This window comes from Phyllostomus hastatus, unplaced genomic scaffold (genome assembly GCF_019186645.2).
Source record: "Phyllostomus hastatus isolate PE091 unplaced genomic scaffold, TTU_PhHast_1.1 phas_scaffold_216, whole genome shotgun sequence".
NCBI lineage: Eukaryota > Metazoa > Chordata > Mammalia > Chiroptera > Phyllostomidae > Phyllostomus > Phyllostomus hastatus.
In genome coordinates, this window is record NW_025334018.1 from 7,622,806 (window position 1) to 7,638,011 (window position 15,206).

The 15,206-nt window shown below is 60.3% G+C and overlaps 1 protein-coding gene and 1 long non-coding RNA gene across 3 annotated transcripts; one reads left to right on the plus strand and one right to left on the minus strand.

Moving 5' to 3' along the window:
• Window positions 1-421: 421 nt before the first annotated feature.
• On the minus strand, window positions 422-11,136 carry ADAMTSL4 (ADAMTS like 4). Of its 2 annotated transcripts, none has more exons than XM_045861759.1 (19): window positions 11,023-11,136; window positions 10,201-10,347; window positions 8,458-8,629; window positions 8,180-8,237; window positions 7,546-7,635; window positions 6,680-7,358; window positions 6,342-6,444; window positions 5,475-5,611; window positions 4,912-5,116; window positions 4,560-4,732; window positions 4,317-4,428; window positions 4,022-4,207; window positions 3,707-3,836; window positions 3,156-3,360; window positions 2,652-2,828; window positions 2,166-2,351; window positions 1,877-2,056; window positions 1,454-1,598; window positions 422-1,305 (listed from the first exon to the last, which is right to left on the minus strand). In XM_045861759.1, the coding sequence occupies exons 6-19, from the start codon at window positions 7,325-7,327 to the stop codon at window positions 1,169-1,171; spliced, it is 2,724 nt and encodes a 907-aa protein (XP_045717715.1). In that variant the 5' UTR covers window positions 7,328-7,358; window positions 7,546-7,635; window positions 8,180-8,237; window positions 8,458-8,629; window positions 10,201-10,347; window positions 11,023-11,136; the 3' UTR covers window positions 422-1,168. The 2 variants fall into 2 exon arrangements, with proteins under 2 accessions (XP_045717715.1, XP_045717714.1); XM_045861758.1 differs by having other exon boundaries at window positions 7,546-7,901; window positions 8,458-8,558; window positions 11,023-11,132.
• A 109-nt stretch (window positions 11,137-11,245) lies between these two features.
• On the plus strand, window positions 11,246-14,961 carry LOC123833505. The gene is made up of 3 exons (XR_006788279.1): window positions 11,246-11,539; window positions 12,839-12,951; window positions 14,204-14,961. It is a non-coding gene; the product is annotated as an uncharacterized LOC123833505 (long non-coding RNA).
• The last annotated feature ends 245 nt before the right edge of the window (window positions 14,962-15,206 follow it).

The window sequence follows — 15,206 nt, forward strand, 5'->3', positions numbered from 1 at the left end:
CAGGAAAAAAGACACTTGAAAAGCCAGCTGCCATTTCAGCTCAGCCCCCAACTGAAAGACGTGCTACTAGGTTCCAAGAGACTCTACAGAAAGACCCAGCCTGCTAAGAGACCCACCACAGAGCAGGCAGTTTTTTCCTCGGCTCTGGACTCAAGCTCCCAGCTCCTTAGCTAAACTGGGAGAAGTGGTGACCCCTAGTGGTCAGTGACCAACCTGCAGGCCTGTGGCCCACGATCCTCTTCGCCTGACCCAGGCTCCTGATCTCATGTGATTGGGGCTCACACATTCGCCTTTCTGGGTCCAGACTCTCTCCAAGTGGGCTCTGAGTGCTGTTTCCCCTTCCCGCCCTTCATTCTGACCGCGCACTGCTTACGTAGGTGGCTCGTATGGCTGAGTTCCCATGAGGAAAATAAAGAGCCTGTTTCTGATTTGTCATAATCATCTTTAATAAAAAATAAATTAGTTCTGGGGTGGGAACCACTTCAGGAGGTGGGGAGCGGGAGCAGGGGCTGGGTGGCCTTTCTTAGCCTTTCTCTTTCCATCCCCTGCCCAGCTGGTCCCTGTTCTGGGGAGGTAGTCACTCTTCCTGGGATAAGGCAGGGTTGGCAGTGTCTGACCCCTACCCCTAGCTAATTAATTAGGAGAGGCAGGGATGCAGGGCCTAGGTGAGGGGAGAAGGGGTCTGAGGACAGAGGGTGATTAGAAGAGTGAGGCCTGACCGGGAGAACTGAGGTTTAGGGCACAAAGTTGGGACTGGGGGGGTCGGGGGCAGCAGTCGCTAAGCATCTCAGATTACTAAGGAGCTGCAGACCTGCTTTCCTCTCAGCCTAGAAAAGTCTCGGGAAACAGGCTTCATCCCCTCCCCCTTCCCTCTCAGTCTAACTTATTTGTGGGAATTGGCACACGTATGAGTGCACACACACCCTTGCAGGCCCAGATGCACATTTGGGGACAGGTGTGCGCATACACCATCACACCACCACACTGACACACTCACACATGTCTTGAGAGAGTCACTGTCAGTCATCCTGCCACCTCCAGCCACTCTAGGGGAGATCCCTGGTGGGACTGGGACAAGCTGGAGAGCCGGAGGGTACAGAGCGAGCTGACTGATGGGTGACTGATGGTGGCGTGAGAAACCATGAGGAGAGGGTCTCCTGGACCCATTTCAGGCGGGCTCCGGCGGGGACCGCTCCAGGACATGGGCGCAGGAGCGGCAACAGGTGGCTGTGTAGTAGGGATAGACGCAGAGCCGGGCCTGTACCACCAGGGGGCAATGTGGAGAACTGTCCTTGCACTGATCATCTGGGGACAGAGAAGGCCAGTGGGCAGAAGAGAGTCACCAAGACCCATCCCTCTGGAGGAGTGTTGCCCACTCCCACGGGTCCTTTCTCATGCCACCCACACTTCAGCTACCTCCATTCTACTGGAGCTAGGGAGGGGAGCTCTTTACCGGGGCGCTGGCTGCAGGGCTGGCTGTTACAGGGTCGTTTCCTGGAGGGCCGCAGATGAAGGGGGCATCGGGTGCTCAGGGTCTGGTTGGCAGTCAGGCACTGGACCTCCCTCGTCTGCACGCCACCCTGGCAGGAGCGAGAACACTGGGGAGACCCCGGCTGCCAAATCAGACCTTGGCTGTGCTCCAGGCTCCTCCTGCAGCCCAGGCTCCTCCTCCTCGGACAGGAGTATGTGAGCGGGCTGTCCTGGAGCATTACGACATCCCGAGTGGAGAGGGGCCACCTGATCCTCAGGTGTACAAGGAGTAGGGCAGTGTTAAACTGCAGCTGGCCTTGTCCTGGGGCACAGGCGGGGTTTGGTGAGAGGAGCCCCCCGCCCCTGGAAGTCCACGCTGAGCAGGGGAGGGCAACCAGGCACTCACCGGACTCCAGGGCGTAGAAAACCATCGGTCCTGGCAGTCCTGCCCCTGACAGGGCTGCAGGGCAGGAGGCCTGGGCAGGTGGGAACAGTTGCTAGGAGACGTCACGTTGAACTCAGTCCCCAGTTTGGACACACAGATGACATCTCTACGCTGTGTGCCAGAGCCACAATCTGAGGAGCACTGATGGAGGAGAAGCGTTGGGTGTGCAAGGAGTAGGGAGAGCAGGGTCACTCCCAACCGCCCACAGGGAAGCCGCCGACAGGCGCCCCCTCCCAGGCTCGCAGCTCACCTCAGCCCAGGGCCCTGTGTACCAGCACCATGTCACCTCACAGGGCCCCAAGCTGCAGGCACGCATGTCAGGGGGGCGGCTTCCTGGGGCACAGCTCTGCTCGCTGGTTCCTGCTCCTGCTTCCTCCCCACTCCCAAGGCAGACCACAGAACGTCTCTGGATCCCCGTCCCACACTCGGCTGAGCACTGTTGGGAAGCAGAGCAGAAGGGGCTGTGTGGGGGGGCTCCCTGGCATGAGAGGGGAAGAGGAGCAGGCTGAGGATCCGCGTGTCCCGGATCCGGATCCTGGGAGCTAGGGAATGCCCCAAGGGTCCCAGCCAGACGAGGGGAACCTCTGCCAGGAGTCCAGGACCACAGTGGAAGTTTCTCTCACCTCCGAGGTCCCGGCAACAGCAGTGTCCAGCACGTAGCATGTGCCCGCCCAGTAAATGTTTACTGAACTGTTTTGGAAAGGCTCTGATAGGGTGTCCTGGCTTTGGGGCCCACCTTGGAGCTCCAGTCGCTGTGGAACCAGGCCATGGTACAGGGCCCCATGTCACAGGCCTCTCTGCTGGGGGGCCGTGGGGGGCCTGACGTACATTCCCGCTCGCTCACTTCGTCACCATTGTTTCCAACGCAGCGCACCTGCCGGCTCCTCTGGCCACGCCCGCACCGCACGGAACACTAGGGGGACGAGAGGGTCCAAGGAGCTGGGTCCAGGCTTCCTCACCAGCCTCCAGCTCGGTGGCTTTCGAACAACCATCTGCCTTTGATTCCCCGCTCAGCCGTTGCATGGCTTTGTGGGGTGAGCGTGGGACTTTGGGCCCCAACCCAGGTTCAGGCTGTTATCTGACTTGTAGGTTGGGGCTCCATATGAAATCTTGTTGGTAAAAAGTTTCTGCTGATGAAAAATAAGTGGGAAAACCACTGCTGTGGCTCCCTGGGGCCGACTCCCCTAGGATCCCGCCACCCCCGCCCCGAGAACCTGTCTGTCTGTCTCGTCCCACTCACCTGGCTCCAGGCGGAGCGAACCTCCCAGTGGCCACAGAGGCGCAGCTGGCAGGGCTGGGTGATGCTGGGCCGCGGGAGGTGCCCACAGCGCTCGGGGGGCACCGAGGAGCCCCCGCCCCCAAACTCCTGCCGGCAGCGTAGCTGGCGGTGCTGGGTGCCAGGGCCACAGGATCGGCTGCAGGACGTCCACTCACCGGCCTCCCAGCTGTGGTCATGCGCAGGGTGGGGACGGGACAGAGAGACGGCAGAGGGAAGATGCGTGGGGGCGTCCTGTGCACAGAGGGGGCGGACACACGGGGGGTGGGCAGGCTCCGAGGAGGGCGGGCGTATTTGGCCTTTGGAGTCGGGGTCCCCTGGTGAGGCTCAGGCTGCTGGGATTTTCTCGCTGTCTACGGACCCTGAGGCCTTCCGGCCGAACACTGTCTCTCAGCAGCCGGGAGATCCGGGCTGTGTGCGGAGCCCAGCCGAGACCTCTGGGCAGCGAGGGTGCGTTTGCCCAGGACACCTGTTGCGCCGCTAGGACCCTGGTCCTCCCTGGAGGTCATACTCACTATGGGGGGCACGGGGGGCCATGGCAGGGCTCCTGGGAGACTGGGGGCCTGGTGCCCACGGCACAGCTGCGTTCATCCAGCTCCTCTCCTGACTCACGGGAAATGCAGAGGAAGATGGGGCTCCACACACCTGAAGGGGAGGAGAGGGAAGCCGGGGGGCGGGGGGGAGTCCAGTGTCAGCGGGGCCCCCGACGTGGCACGGAGTCCGGGTGTGGACCCACGGTCTAGGACACGCGTCAGGGGCGCCGGGCTGGGGCTCGGGCTGGGGCTGGGGCTGCGGGCGCCAGGAATGCGGGCTGGTGCGCGAGGCCTCACCTTTTCCACAGGAAGCTGAGCACTCGGAGTGTCCCACTCGTTTCCAGAATCCGGTTGGAGACCCCAGGGGTGTCCCGGGGCGGGGCGGGGCGGGCATCTGGGGGATGCGCACCTGACGCTGGAGGGTGCCAGGGGTCCGGGTGGGGCGGGGCGCCGAGACCGGAGGGGGCTCTACCCTCAGAATCTCTGTGCAGGGAGAGTGGAGCAGGCAAATCAGATGCTCCCCACTGCCTCGGAGCCTCCCCTCACCCTCTCCCCACCCGTGCTGCTCCTAGCCTAGGGGTGGGGGTCTCACCAGGCTGGAGCTGGGGGACGTGGGGCTCTGGGGCAGGGTTCTCAAGGTTCGGAGGAGGTGACGAGATGACATACTGATAGAAAACGCCTGGGTTTTCCTCCTGAAAGATCATCTGGGGAGGAAAAGGGAAGATGACGAATGTCTGGGGGTGGCAGGGGTGCATGCTACTTGCCTTCCCCTCATCTCTGCCCCCAGAGGGGCAGCCCCTCCCGGGCGGTGCTGCTGCCCCAGACCCCGGCTCACATAGACATCCACAGGCTGCGTCGTGGGGCCTTCCGCTGACAGGCTCTCCCCCGCGCCCTCCTCGCGAGGAGGACGGTTGTACTGGAAGACGGTCCCACCGGCCGAGTAGGACCCAGGGGGATCCACAGCCCAGTTTCCATTGATGATGGACCGGCCCCCCGGGCCTCGGAGTGCTGGAGGGGGTGGGTCAGGACATAGGAGGTGAGTCACGCTCTGCCGTCCCACCACTTCCTGAACCCCTCAGAGCCTCAGAGGGCTTGTTTCCTGGGACGCATGGGGTGTGGGGGGCAGAACCAAGAGACCGGGAAGAGAGTCCGGGGAGCCCAAGACCTGGGGGGCCCGGAGGGCTCACCAAGGTAGTTGGAGCTGGGCCGGAGCTGGGCGATCTGGAGCCGGGAGGCCCCCGCAGGAATCCTCAGGATCTTCTGATAGCCCAGGGGGCCCCCCCGGTCGGTGAGGTTCCCCGAGACGAGGTGACAGGTAGACTCATCGCCACCACAGACTCCGCAGCCATCTGGACGCTTGCCAGAGCCGAGGATCCCATCACAGCCGGGGCTCTGGGGGAGAGCGGGGTGAGCCGGGGGCCACCTCCCACCTCAGCCTAGTCCCCTTGGGACCACTCGGCCCTCCACGCATCCCCATCTTCGCACCACGAGGGAGAACGTGTTCCTCCGCCAGCCCCACCACCACCCCCAGCCAGCCTCAGGGCAGCCTGGCTGGGACCGAGGGGGCCCTCCCGCGTCTGCCTCTGGGCTCTGCTCAGCCCAGCTTGGGGGGTGAGACCCTTCCTCGTCTCCACCCGAGTCTGGTGTCCTGTGTTTGTAACAATAAACAGGGAGACTCTGTGTGTGTGTGTGTGTGTGTGTGTGTGTGTGTGTGTCTGCACGCGCGCACACCCCATCTGCCCAGCCTCACCAGGCAGCGTCCGGCCACACAGATGTCCAGGGCTCCTGGCTGACACAGGGTCCCGTCCTGGACCTTCTCGGTGTGACGGACGTAGAATCGGAAGCCACGGGGACGGCAGTTCAGCTCACAGCGCTGGGAGCTCTGGACTGAGAGATGGGGCGGGAGGCTGGTTAGCTGGGGCCCCTGGGGCAAGGCTGACGGGGAAAGGCCCAGGGCCCTGGCAGAAGCTTGGCTGACGGTAGCTGTCGGGCATCCAGAGGTTGCCCAGGTCACTGTGGATGAAGAGAACGTGACAACGCTGTACTCTGAGAGGTTCATTTGAGGGTCACTTAGAATTTGGGTCAGGTCACCGTAGGTCACAGACCAGGGTTGCGAAAGAGGAGAGTTCCTTGAAACCTTTGATTATGTGAGCTCAGAGCTCACGAGGGGTCACCTTGGTACCAAGTTGGTACAGGCCTGAAGTCAAGTGGGCAGTGATGTGAGCCAGTGGGAGCCAGTGATGTGACCCCACCCCACCCAGGATCCGTGGCACACCCCCGCCTGCTGTCACCTCTCCCACGGTGTCCCTCTCATGCTGCCTACTTCACCTCCCAGGATGGACTTCTTCCCAGAGGAAACCGAAGGGCACCACTGGACACATCGGCTCCCGGCCTGGCCGCTCTGCTGACCACCCACTACCATCTGAGCCCGCCTGAAACCCCTCCCCTGTCCAGGCCTGTGCTGTCCCTTCACCCGAGCCCCGGGACATAAGAGAGAAGACATGGCACAGGAGAAATGCACGGGCCCACAGGGGAGACACAGGGAGATTGGGTGGTGCCTGCCCCACGACGCCCCAGTCTTGAGCCCCCCTCCCAGGGGGCGGGCTATAAACCTCACCTTCTGTGAAGGGCTCCCACTGGTACAGCTGGCCCATGAACTCCTGGGAGTCAAAGGCGGCACACTGCAGGGCCCGAGGGTCTGGCTGCTCAGGGGGGCAGGGCTGAGGTGGGGGGATACAGAGGAGTCAAAGCTAGGGAGGAAAATGGGGGTGTGGGTCAGGGCTGGATTTGGGGAGCAGGGACGAAGTCAGGTCTGCAGGGGGCCTCCAAGGCCCTTGCCCTGAGGAGGTCAGATGGAAGGCCTCTCCCCTCGGGTCCAGATCTGACAAGCTGAGGACCCAGACTCGGGGTCAGGGAAGCAGTAATGGGGGCGGGGGTGTCCAAGGAAGAACTCACCGCTTGGCTGCAGGCTCTCAGCTGCTCACTCTCCCCAGGACATCTCGGGACAGGGCTACTGGGAGCAAAGAGGCTCCACTGGGAGCTGGCGTGGGGGCCGGCCCTTAGCAGAGGCAGCCAGCCATCTGCGAGGTGAGGGGCGGACTCTGGCCCGTGCAGACTCCCCGCAGGCCTCCAGTGCTCCCAGCTCTGTGGGCCTCGGCCCCGAGGGACGGGAAGGAAAGGATTAGGGTGTCTCTCTACTGTCCGGGAGCCGGCCCAGTCCCTGGGACTTGGCATTCTTGGCTGAGGGGACACGTGGAAGGAGCCACTTTCTCCAAAGGAGGAGGAGGAGGATGGGGGAGCTGTGCCAGAGGCCTGGGCTCTGGGCTGGGGTCCTGGGGAGGCAGGCCTGCCCCCAGGGGGCACCTCTGTCCCAGCAGCCTCCGTGCCTGGAGACTCTGCTGGAGGGGACAGGGTGGGAGCAGAGAAAGCCATAGGAGGCAGCTGAGTTTGAGGGGTGTGGTTTGCGGGGGACAGCTCTGCTCCTGGAGGCAGGGATGAAGGGAGCTCTGCGGTCTGGGAGGACGCAGGTCCGGGGGATGTCTGGGGGTGCCTGCGGTTCCGATGCAGCGGCAGAGCAAAGGGCACTCTCCCATAACCAAACATTCCTGGTTTGATGGGGTCTCGAACCCGAGATCTGAGAAGGTGTTGCGGACACGGGGTCACAGTTCTGGCAGTCTCTGACCCTGCGTCCCCTCCCCCTCTACTCCCTAGCTCCAGAGATAAGCCCCACCCCAAGCCCTGGGTCCTTTTCCCCTTTCCCTTTACCCCAAGCCCCGCCCCTTGCCTAAGGCCCACCCCTTCCCTCAAACCCCACTTCTCACCTCCTGGCTCCTTGAGCCTCCTGGGCCTCCTCTCTCCCTGACTGGGAAGCAGGACCTCGAAGTGGGCCACCTCTTCCCCGAGGCGGTGGCCTGTACAGGGGGAGGGTTTGTCGGGGAGGTTGGGGTCTGGGGCCCTGTCTTCGGGGAGGCAGGGTTTCTGGATGTCTTGGGGGCCGGGATGGGAGGGGCGGGCTGTGGTGGAGCTGAGCTGTTGGGAGCTGACATATCCGGCTCCTGCGTTGCACCCCCACCCCGCATGGCTGGGAGCAAGAGGCCCACTGGTTCCAAGGACCCCAGATGCCCTCAGGGGCCTGGCCCTCCTCAGGGGGTGTCTGAAGAGCATGTCCAGACAACACCTATGTAGACAAAAAGGTCAAACAGAATTGGAATGACTTTAGAGGGACCCTATAGGGCTCCAGTCCAATGCTCAGGGTTCAGGGAGGTGGTTACCAGCCCAAGGTCACACTCAGCAGCAGAGGTGTTATTTGGCAAGGAGCTAGGGAGTTGGAGAGAAGGGGGGCAGGGGGCAGCCAAGCGTGAGAGAAAGGGCCCCAGCTCATCAGATGCCCTGCCCTCGAGAAGTGGGTGGGAGGCCGGGGAGATGGAAGGACCGCAGCTCTGGCCCCTGGCTCACCTCCTGATCCAGGCAGAGCCGAGGGAGGGACAGAAGCAGCATCAGACCAAACTGGGGCCTACAAACCAAAGGCAGAGCGGGGATGTCGGACCAGAGGTGTCACTGCCTGCGTCACTGCCCCTCACCCCCAGCAGGAGAGAACTTCTGTCATCCTGATGAGAGAACTTCTGAGAAAGCAGAAGTTACCCATCACTCCCTCCACCCCTCCCAGTGATCTCCTTTCCCTCACTTCCAAGGAAGGACAGAGCCACCCCTCTGCCCGGCAGCCCACCACTTACCTGCCCGCCCACTTCTCCATCGCTCCCCTCTGGTGGGGCAAGGGAGGAGGGGCCGGAAGTAAACACACTACTCAGACATCTGGACGTGGAGGAGGTGCGCTCTGCAGAGACAGAAGCCCGGTGGCTACCCCAGAAAGCTGGGGCTGGGAGGGATGGCTCCTCAGAAGGCCGCCTGAAGTGAGGACGGAGGGGTGGGGAAGACTGGCTCATCCCTGTATGACCCTCAGGGTGAGCTTGAGGAGGCTGGCTGCCCTTGTCCAGCTGCTGAGGCTGGAGGGTGGAGGGTGCAGGCTCAGCCTCCTCCCCTCGGCCCTGTAGGAACTTCTTAGCTCCTCCCTAGTCCCAGCCAGGAACTGCTTCTAGGCCAGCTCAGGCACACGCATCGGCCTTAGGATGGTCTTCATCCCACTCCCGCCCTGCTGGAGGTCCTCCCAAGAGGACGGAGGATGTGGTGAGGGCAGGACAGGCGCCCCCTTGAGGAGCTGGCAGGAAGCCCCTGGGGCTTTGTTTCCTACCTGCCTCCAAGCCTCTCCTTCCCTTCTTAGCTAACGTCCTTCTGGAACACTCGGGCACAAGTCTGCCGGCCTCAAGCACTTTCTAGCCCAGGGATAAACTAAGTGGGCTGATTGATGGCTTAATCTCGGGAGAAGCAGGTGACTGTCCCCTCTGCAATTCCACCTCCTTCAGGGCCAGCACCCAGCACTGGTTCAACGAGGGCTTATTTCAGGTGCGACTCTGAAGGACGGGGTGGGGGTGGGGGGGCCTGGGAAGGAGAGGTGCAGCTGTAGCTGCCGTTGCTCCCCAGTCACAGGGCTGCCATCCTGAAGAGCCCAGAAGTCCTCCCGAAGTCCAGCTTTGATCAGGCCGTGGGGAAAGTGGGGCTTGGAACCCTGCCCGACCCCAAAGCCTGCCGCTCCCACTGCCCCCCCGCCCATCACTCCCCAGCCCCTTCCTGCTCGGTACCAGCCCTTCCCACCCCCACTCTCCATCCCACTCTTAGTTATGCTTTCCAGGAAAAAAAAAATGTTTCTGTTGGATCTGAAAGGCACCCGGGAAAGGAGTCCAAGGAGCCAGTGCCGAGGTGGGCCAGCTCAGGGGCGGGACAATGACAGAGGGAAGGGCGGGAATGTGCGTGAGGACGGCAACGCTCAGCCCCTTCCCTCCCTGAGACCCAGGACATGGGAGTTTGAGGGCGGATCACCATGGTTGAGCCCGGCCTGCTGGGTCACCCCAGCTGCTGGGGCTTGGGGAGGGGGTGGTTGATAGCTGCTCCTTCCCCTGGCCGGGCTGACCACTGAGGTCAGCACTCCGCCCTGATGGAAGGGGAGAGACGGGAGGGTGTGGGTATCGGCTCCAGAGAAGGGCCAAGGCTCCACCCGAGCCTTCCACTCTCCGCCTGACTCCTCTCCTTGAGGTCGGAGGAAAGGAGAAATGAGGGTGACGGCCACCGTCCATCCTTCTCTGCTCTGGGGTCCCCTTTCCACTCCCTCTCTTGACTCTGCCTCTCTCTGCTGCCCCGGGTCCGTGTCATGCCTCTCTCTCCAGGGTCTACCCAGTACACATAATCCTGTCCTGAGCTGGCTTTGGCTCCGGCAGTTCCCTGGAGAAGTGAGGGGTGGGGGTGACGTGAGCTCCTGGGGCCCCGGCCAGGCCTGGCTCCCTCTCTGGAAAAGTCCCACCCCAGCCCTCCTGCACAGCTGGGCAGGGGGCCGACAGCCCCTCCATTAGAGAAACAGGACACACCTTAGTGCTTTTTACCCCTTTTCACGTCCCTCATCTGGTGTGTCTCACTGCCCAGGGTGAGGAAAGAAGAGGTCAGATGTGGTCCTCTAGTGCCAGGCTGGACGTTGGTCTGGACAAACCTGGGCTCCTCCTGGCCACACCTCCACACTGGCCGGGGCAGATCAAAGAGGAGAGAGATCTGGGCAGGGCCAGCCCCTTTACCCCCAGAAGGCCTCACCGCTGGGAAACGGGTCTCCCTGCGGCGGGAGAGGGCTGGACAGCGTGCTTCACGGCTGGCAGGAGCCCCTGTCCTGGGTAGAACCTCTTGGTCCTCATTGTGCCCTCCGTCCCGGGGCCCTGGGGGACCGTCCCAACAGGTGCCCTTCCTTCTAGTCCTCAGGCTGAGCTGGACCCCGGGCGCCCACCTGCATCCCTCCCGGTGCCCCTGTCCCGCAACTCTAGGAGAGACGGGGTGGTGGGTCGGGGTGGGGGGCGGCGGGGCACACCATCCTCTAGAGGAGGGCAGGAGGCGCCGGCGCGTGCGAGGAGGTCCTAGGTATGTTTTCCAACTTGACTGTGTGACTTACTGGGAATTTTGGCTGGTTCTCCTCCCGGGTGACAGGGGCAGAGTTCCACGGGATCAGAGCCCCCTCCCCAGGAATTCGACCCCAGGGACTGGAGGACCTTCCGAGGCTGTAAGAGCTGCGGCCAGGGTCGTGGCTAGGGCGCGACCGCGGGGCGCAGGGAGCAGGGGCGGCGCGGGGGCGCGGGGCGGGTGGCCTAACGGGACCCGGGAGAGAGGGCGCCGGGGCCGGGGGCGGGGGTCCCAGGGGAGGTCTGTACCTGCTCTGCGCGGCCCCGGCGGCCCGTTAGCCCCTCTGCGCCCGGGCGCTCTCTCGAGGCAGCCTAGCTCCGCGGTGGCCACAGCTGCCCCTGAGCCGGGCTCCGGACACTGCCGCCTCCGGCCGCGGCTCCGCCCCCGCCACGCCCCCGCCACGCCCGCCACGCGCCCGGCCCGCGCCCCTCGGCGGCCCCCGGGGTGCGGCGGCCCACCCCCAGCCCTGGTTCACCGGGGCCACCCACTCGAGGTGGCCCGCGGACGGCGCCAGGTGGGGAAACCGGGCGGTCCCAGCCGGCTGGGAGACGGCGTCGCCCCCTGCGCGGTCCCCGGGCCCCGGCGCTAGGCCGGGCAGGGACTCGGGGCTGCCTGACCCAGGCCCCCGGACCCGCTCCGAGGGGGCCGCCGCGAGGGGCACGAAGGCGCTCCGTGGTCCCTGTTCCCGAGCAGCGTGGGCGAGTCGGGGCCCCAGATGGGGTCTGTGAACCCGGCCAGGATGGCCTCGCGCGCCCCCGGACCCGCGTGAGTCAAGGCCCTCTCCTCCGCGCAGCCCGTCGGGCTAGCCCTGCGGCTCCAAGTTGGGTCGTGCGCCCTGCGGTTCTCAGCTCGGGGACCTCTATGAGCCTCGGTTTCCTCGCCCATAAAGTTTTACACTGGGGCGTAGCGGGAGGAATGCGCTGACTTCGGGATTTGAATCTCAGCACCAGTAGTTAGTTGCCAGCTCTGTGGTCTTGGGCGAATGCTTCGTTTCTTCTGTACCTCAGTTTCCTCATCTGTAAAGTGGCGCTAATCTGGTATTTTGTGTGTGTGTGTGTGTGTGTGTGTGTAATAGGTTTGGAAATATGTCTGTATCCATTCATATCCGGAAAAATGCCCCCCCAAACTCCATCTATGTGGCGACGCCTCGAATGGGGGGCGGGGTTGGGGAGGAAAAAATAAGCCTTCACGTTGTACCTTATACGTTTATATGCTGTTTGAATTTTTAACCACAAGTGTTAGCTGTGTTATGAGTTATGTTTAAAAATAATAATATATGGCTTACATAGAGTAGGTAATAAGTGGTTGCTACTATTAATTTTTCAAAAATACTTTAATTATTTTTAGAGGGAAGGGAAGGGAAGGAGCAAGAGGGAGAGAAACATCAATGTGTGGTTGCCTCCCATGTGTCCCCCACTGGGGACCTGACCAGCAACCCAGGCATGTGCCCTGACAGGGAATCCACAACCCCTTGGTTCCCAGGCCCGCGCTCAGCCCACTGAGCTGCACCAGCCAGTGCTAACTTTTTTTTAAATTGCCATTTACTCATGAGTCACAGTTGGGTACTTTTAGCCTACTCAGTATTTTTTAAAAATTGATTTCAGAGAGATAGAAACATTGGTGTGTTGTTCCGCGTGTTTATGCATTTGTTGGTTGATTCTTGTTCGTGCCTTGACCACAGATCAAACCCACAGCCCTGGCGTATCGGGGGAACGCTCCAGGGGACTGCGCGGTCTGGTCCGGGCTCGCCCGCCTGCCGCTCTCGGGCACCTGTAGCACTTGGCGATGAGGGCACAGTGCGATGACAAGCTGTGCCCTCGCAAGCTGGGTCTCGCCGGAGGCAGCCAGCCGTGGGGTAGTGAGTGCTGGACTCCACGGCAGCCAGGTTATCTCTGAGATGAGGGAGGGGCAGATATAAAATGCTTTTACAACGTGAGGAGGTTGTACCCTTACTTGAAGTTTAACAGGCATATTTTGTTTTCTCATTAAATACCTGAGTTCTTTTTAGTTTGTAAAATATTTTTTCATATTTTGCATTTGTTGTTTGTATTTTTCTATTTGTAGGGTTGAAGGAAATACTAGAATTGCAATGTTACAGAACAGACAAATGAGTCCCAGCTGCCCAGGCCTGCTCTTCCGACTAACCCCTCGAAGCTCAGAGGCCCGTGGGCAGGCAGGTGAGCTGGCTGGGGACACCGGAGACCCCTGTGGTTGTGGGGACGCAGGACAATGTTGCTAGAGCTTCTGTTTCTCTGTTTTCATTTATCAAGAGAAGTTATAAAATACCCTGGTTTTAAAATAGTAAAAAAGCCACTGAAACAACCACAGACCTTTAAGACACCAAGCACAACACAGGAAACATGACCCAAGTCAGGTTTTTCTGCAGGCCTTAAGTCTGCACCTCTCCTCAAAATGCCCTGTGCTCCTGACGAGCCTGGACAGATAGCCGATTAGTGTCCCCCTCCCAGGCCGACTGGTTTATCTAGGGGCTGTCGGTGACAGCCCTCACCAAGAGGCATATTTATAGTCTCAGACTTGGAGCGGAGCCCCTCTGCTCAGACCTCAGAGTGCCGGGAGGAGGGAGGAATGCCCAGCCCACGGGGCACGGGAAGACGTTTTAGGTCAGGGACCTTTCTGTGGTCCCCAGTCACACCCCGTCAGCATTCACTCATCTGCAAGGAGGCAAAGCACCGGACAGGAAGGTGGGAGTGAAGACAGCAGAGCGAGAAGGGAGCCTGGGAGGATGGGAAAGGTCTGCCTTTGACATTTTTAACTGCTGTGAACTGAAGGTCAGGAATAGCCCTTTCCATTAAAAAGTGGCTGCAGACCAAAGAGATCATGAGATCAGCTACAGCTGTCGCCTCTCCTGACTTGGTGGTCTGCAGATTCCATAGTGAGAAAAGAGTTTCCTATGCTTTGGCAACCAGTGAAATGCCAGGTAGAATTGGTGGGCCTGCTGCTCAATAATGCAGCTAGCCTGGATATAGCACTTACTCAGTGTACGGTCTTCGTCATAACAGGTTTGGAAACAAAGACACAGAGAAATTCAGTAATTTGCCCCAAATCTCACAGTTAGAAGCTACTATCAGTATATATTATATGCAAGTAAAATTTTTTATAGATTTTATTTACTTATTTTTAGAGAGGAAGGGAGGGAGAGAAACATCAGATTCTCACACGCCCCAACTGGGGACCTGGCCTGCAACCCAGATATGAGCCCTGACTGGGAATCGAACCAGCGACCTTTCAGTTTGCCGACCAGCACTCAATCCACTGAGTCACACCAGCCAGGGCTGCAAGTGAAATTTCTGAGAAATGTAGCTGAGTTAGATTAATTTTTTCCCCTTGTAAGCTAAGGAAGTTGTATTTGTGTTGAATTAGATAACATTGTAAACCAGTGTTTCCTATGAGACGTTGTCCCTGTTCCAGGATAATACCAATGCTATCACCAGTGGGGGCCGATGGGACCAGAAACCAACGTGAAACTGGCTTTGGTTTGTGGCCACGGCAGCAACCATGTTCAGGAAGCCTGGCGTTTGTTTGCCTTTCTGCCTCTCGGAATCGTGGTTTGCTCGGCTCCTTTGTTCCAGAAGAGCTGTTCTCTTCCCAGCCACTTCGCACTGGGCTGGTCGGCAGCGGTGGACTCCCAGTGTCCGGTCACGTTATTCCTCACTGTTTTGTTTCACCGATGCCATTCCTCTGGCCCTTTGGCTTTGCCTTGGCCCAGTTCAATCTCCCTGCAACAGTTCTGAGAACAGCCTATTGTTACCTGTTCTCAGCAAGGAGCCTAGAGTGTGGGGACCTCCTGGCCAGGTTTACTCTTATACTCACCACCTCACCTTGCATGTAGTAGGTACTTAATTAATGCTGGTAGAGTGAGCCCATGAATGAGATATGGTGAGCACTGTCCAGCTCTGGCCACATCCCAGCACTTTCTGGTTGTCTCGCCCCGTCATGGCTGAGCTGGCTCTGGTGTGATGAAGTGACAAAGACACAGGTGCGACTTGTCTGGTAAGAGGAGCATCAAGACGTGGATGAATATTCTGGTCTTCTGGTCACTGCTCTGGAGATGTTGAACTTGGTCAGGAACTCCCGAAGTGAGAATTCTTTTAAAAAATTTTTTTTAAGATTTTATTTATTTTTTAGAGAAAGGGGAAGGGAAGGAGAGAGAGAGGGAGAGGAACATCAGTTGCCTCTCACATGTCCCCAACTGGGGATCTAGCTTGCAATTCAGGCACGTGCCCTGATTGGGAATCAAACCAACGACCTTTCAGTTCACTGACAGGTGTTCCATCCACTGTGCCACACCAGCCAGGGCAGGATTCTTCTTGATTTGATTCCAAATTTCAATCTACCATTGCCTCTCAGCAGGTCCTGGGGGTCCCTTGGGCACAGACTTTGCCTGGGTACAGCCCTGAGCCGTGTGTCTGTC

Bases quoted from the DNA above. Each gene is read 5' to 3' on its own strand.
- ADAMTSL4 (XM_045861758.1), bottom strand. From the start codon at position 8,477: ATGGAGAAGTGGGCGGGCAG. The intron at 8,238-8,457 runs GTAAGTGGTGGG...TTTGGTTTGTAG, and splicing joins ATGGAGAAGTGGGCGGGCAG to GCCCCAGTTTGGTCTGATGC. The intron at 6,445-6,679 runs GTGAGTTCTTCC...CCCCCACCTCAG, and splicing joins TGAGAGCCTGCAGCCAAGCG to CCCTGCCCCCCTGAGCAGCC.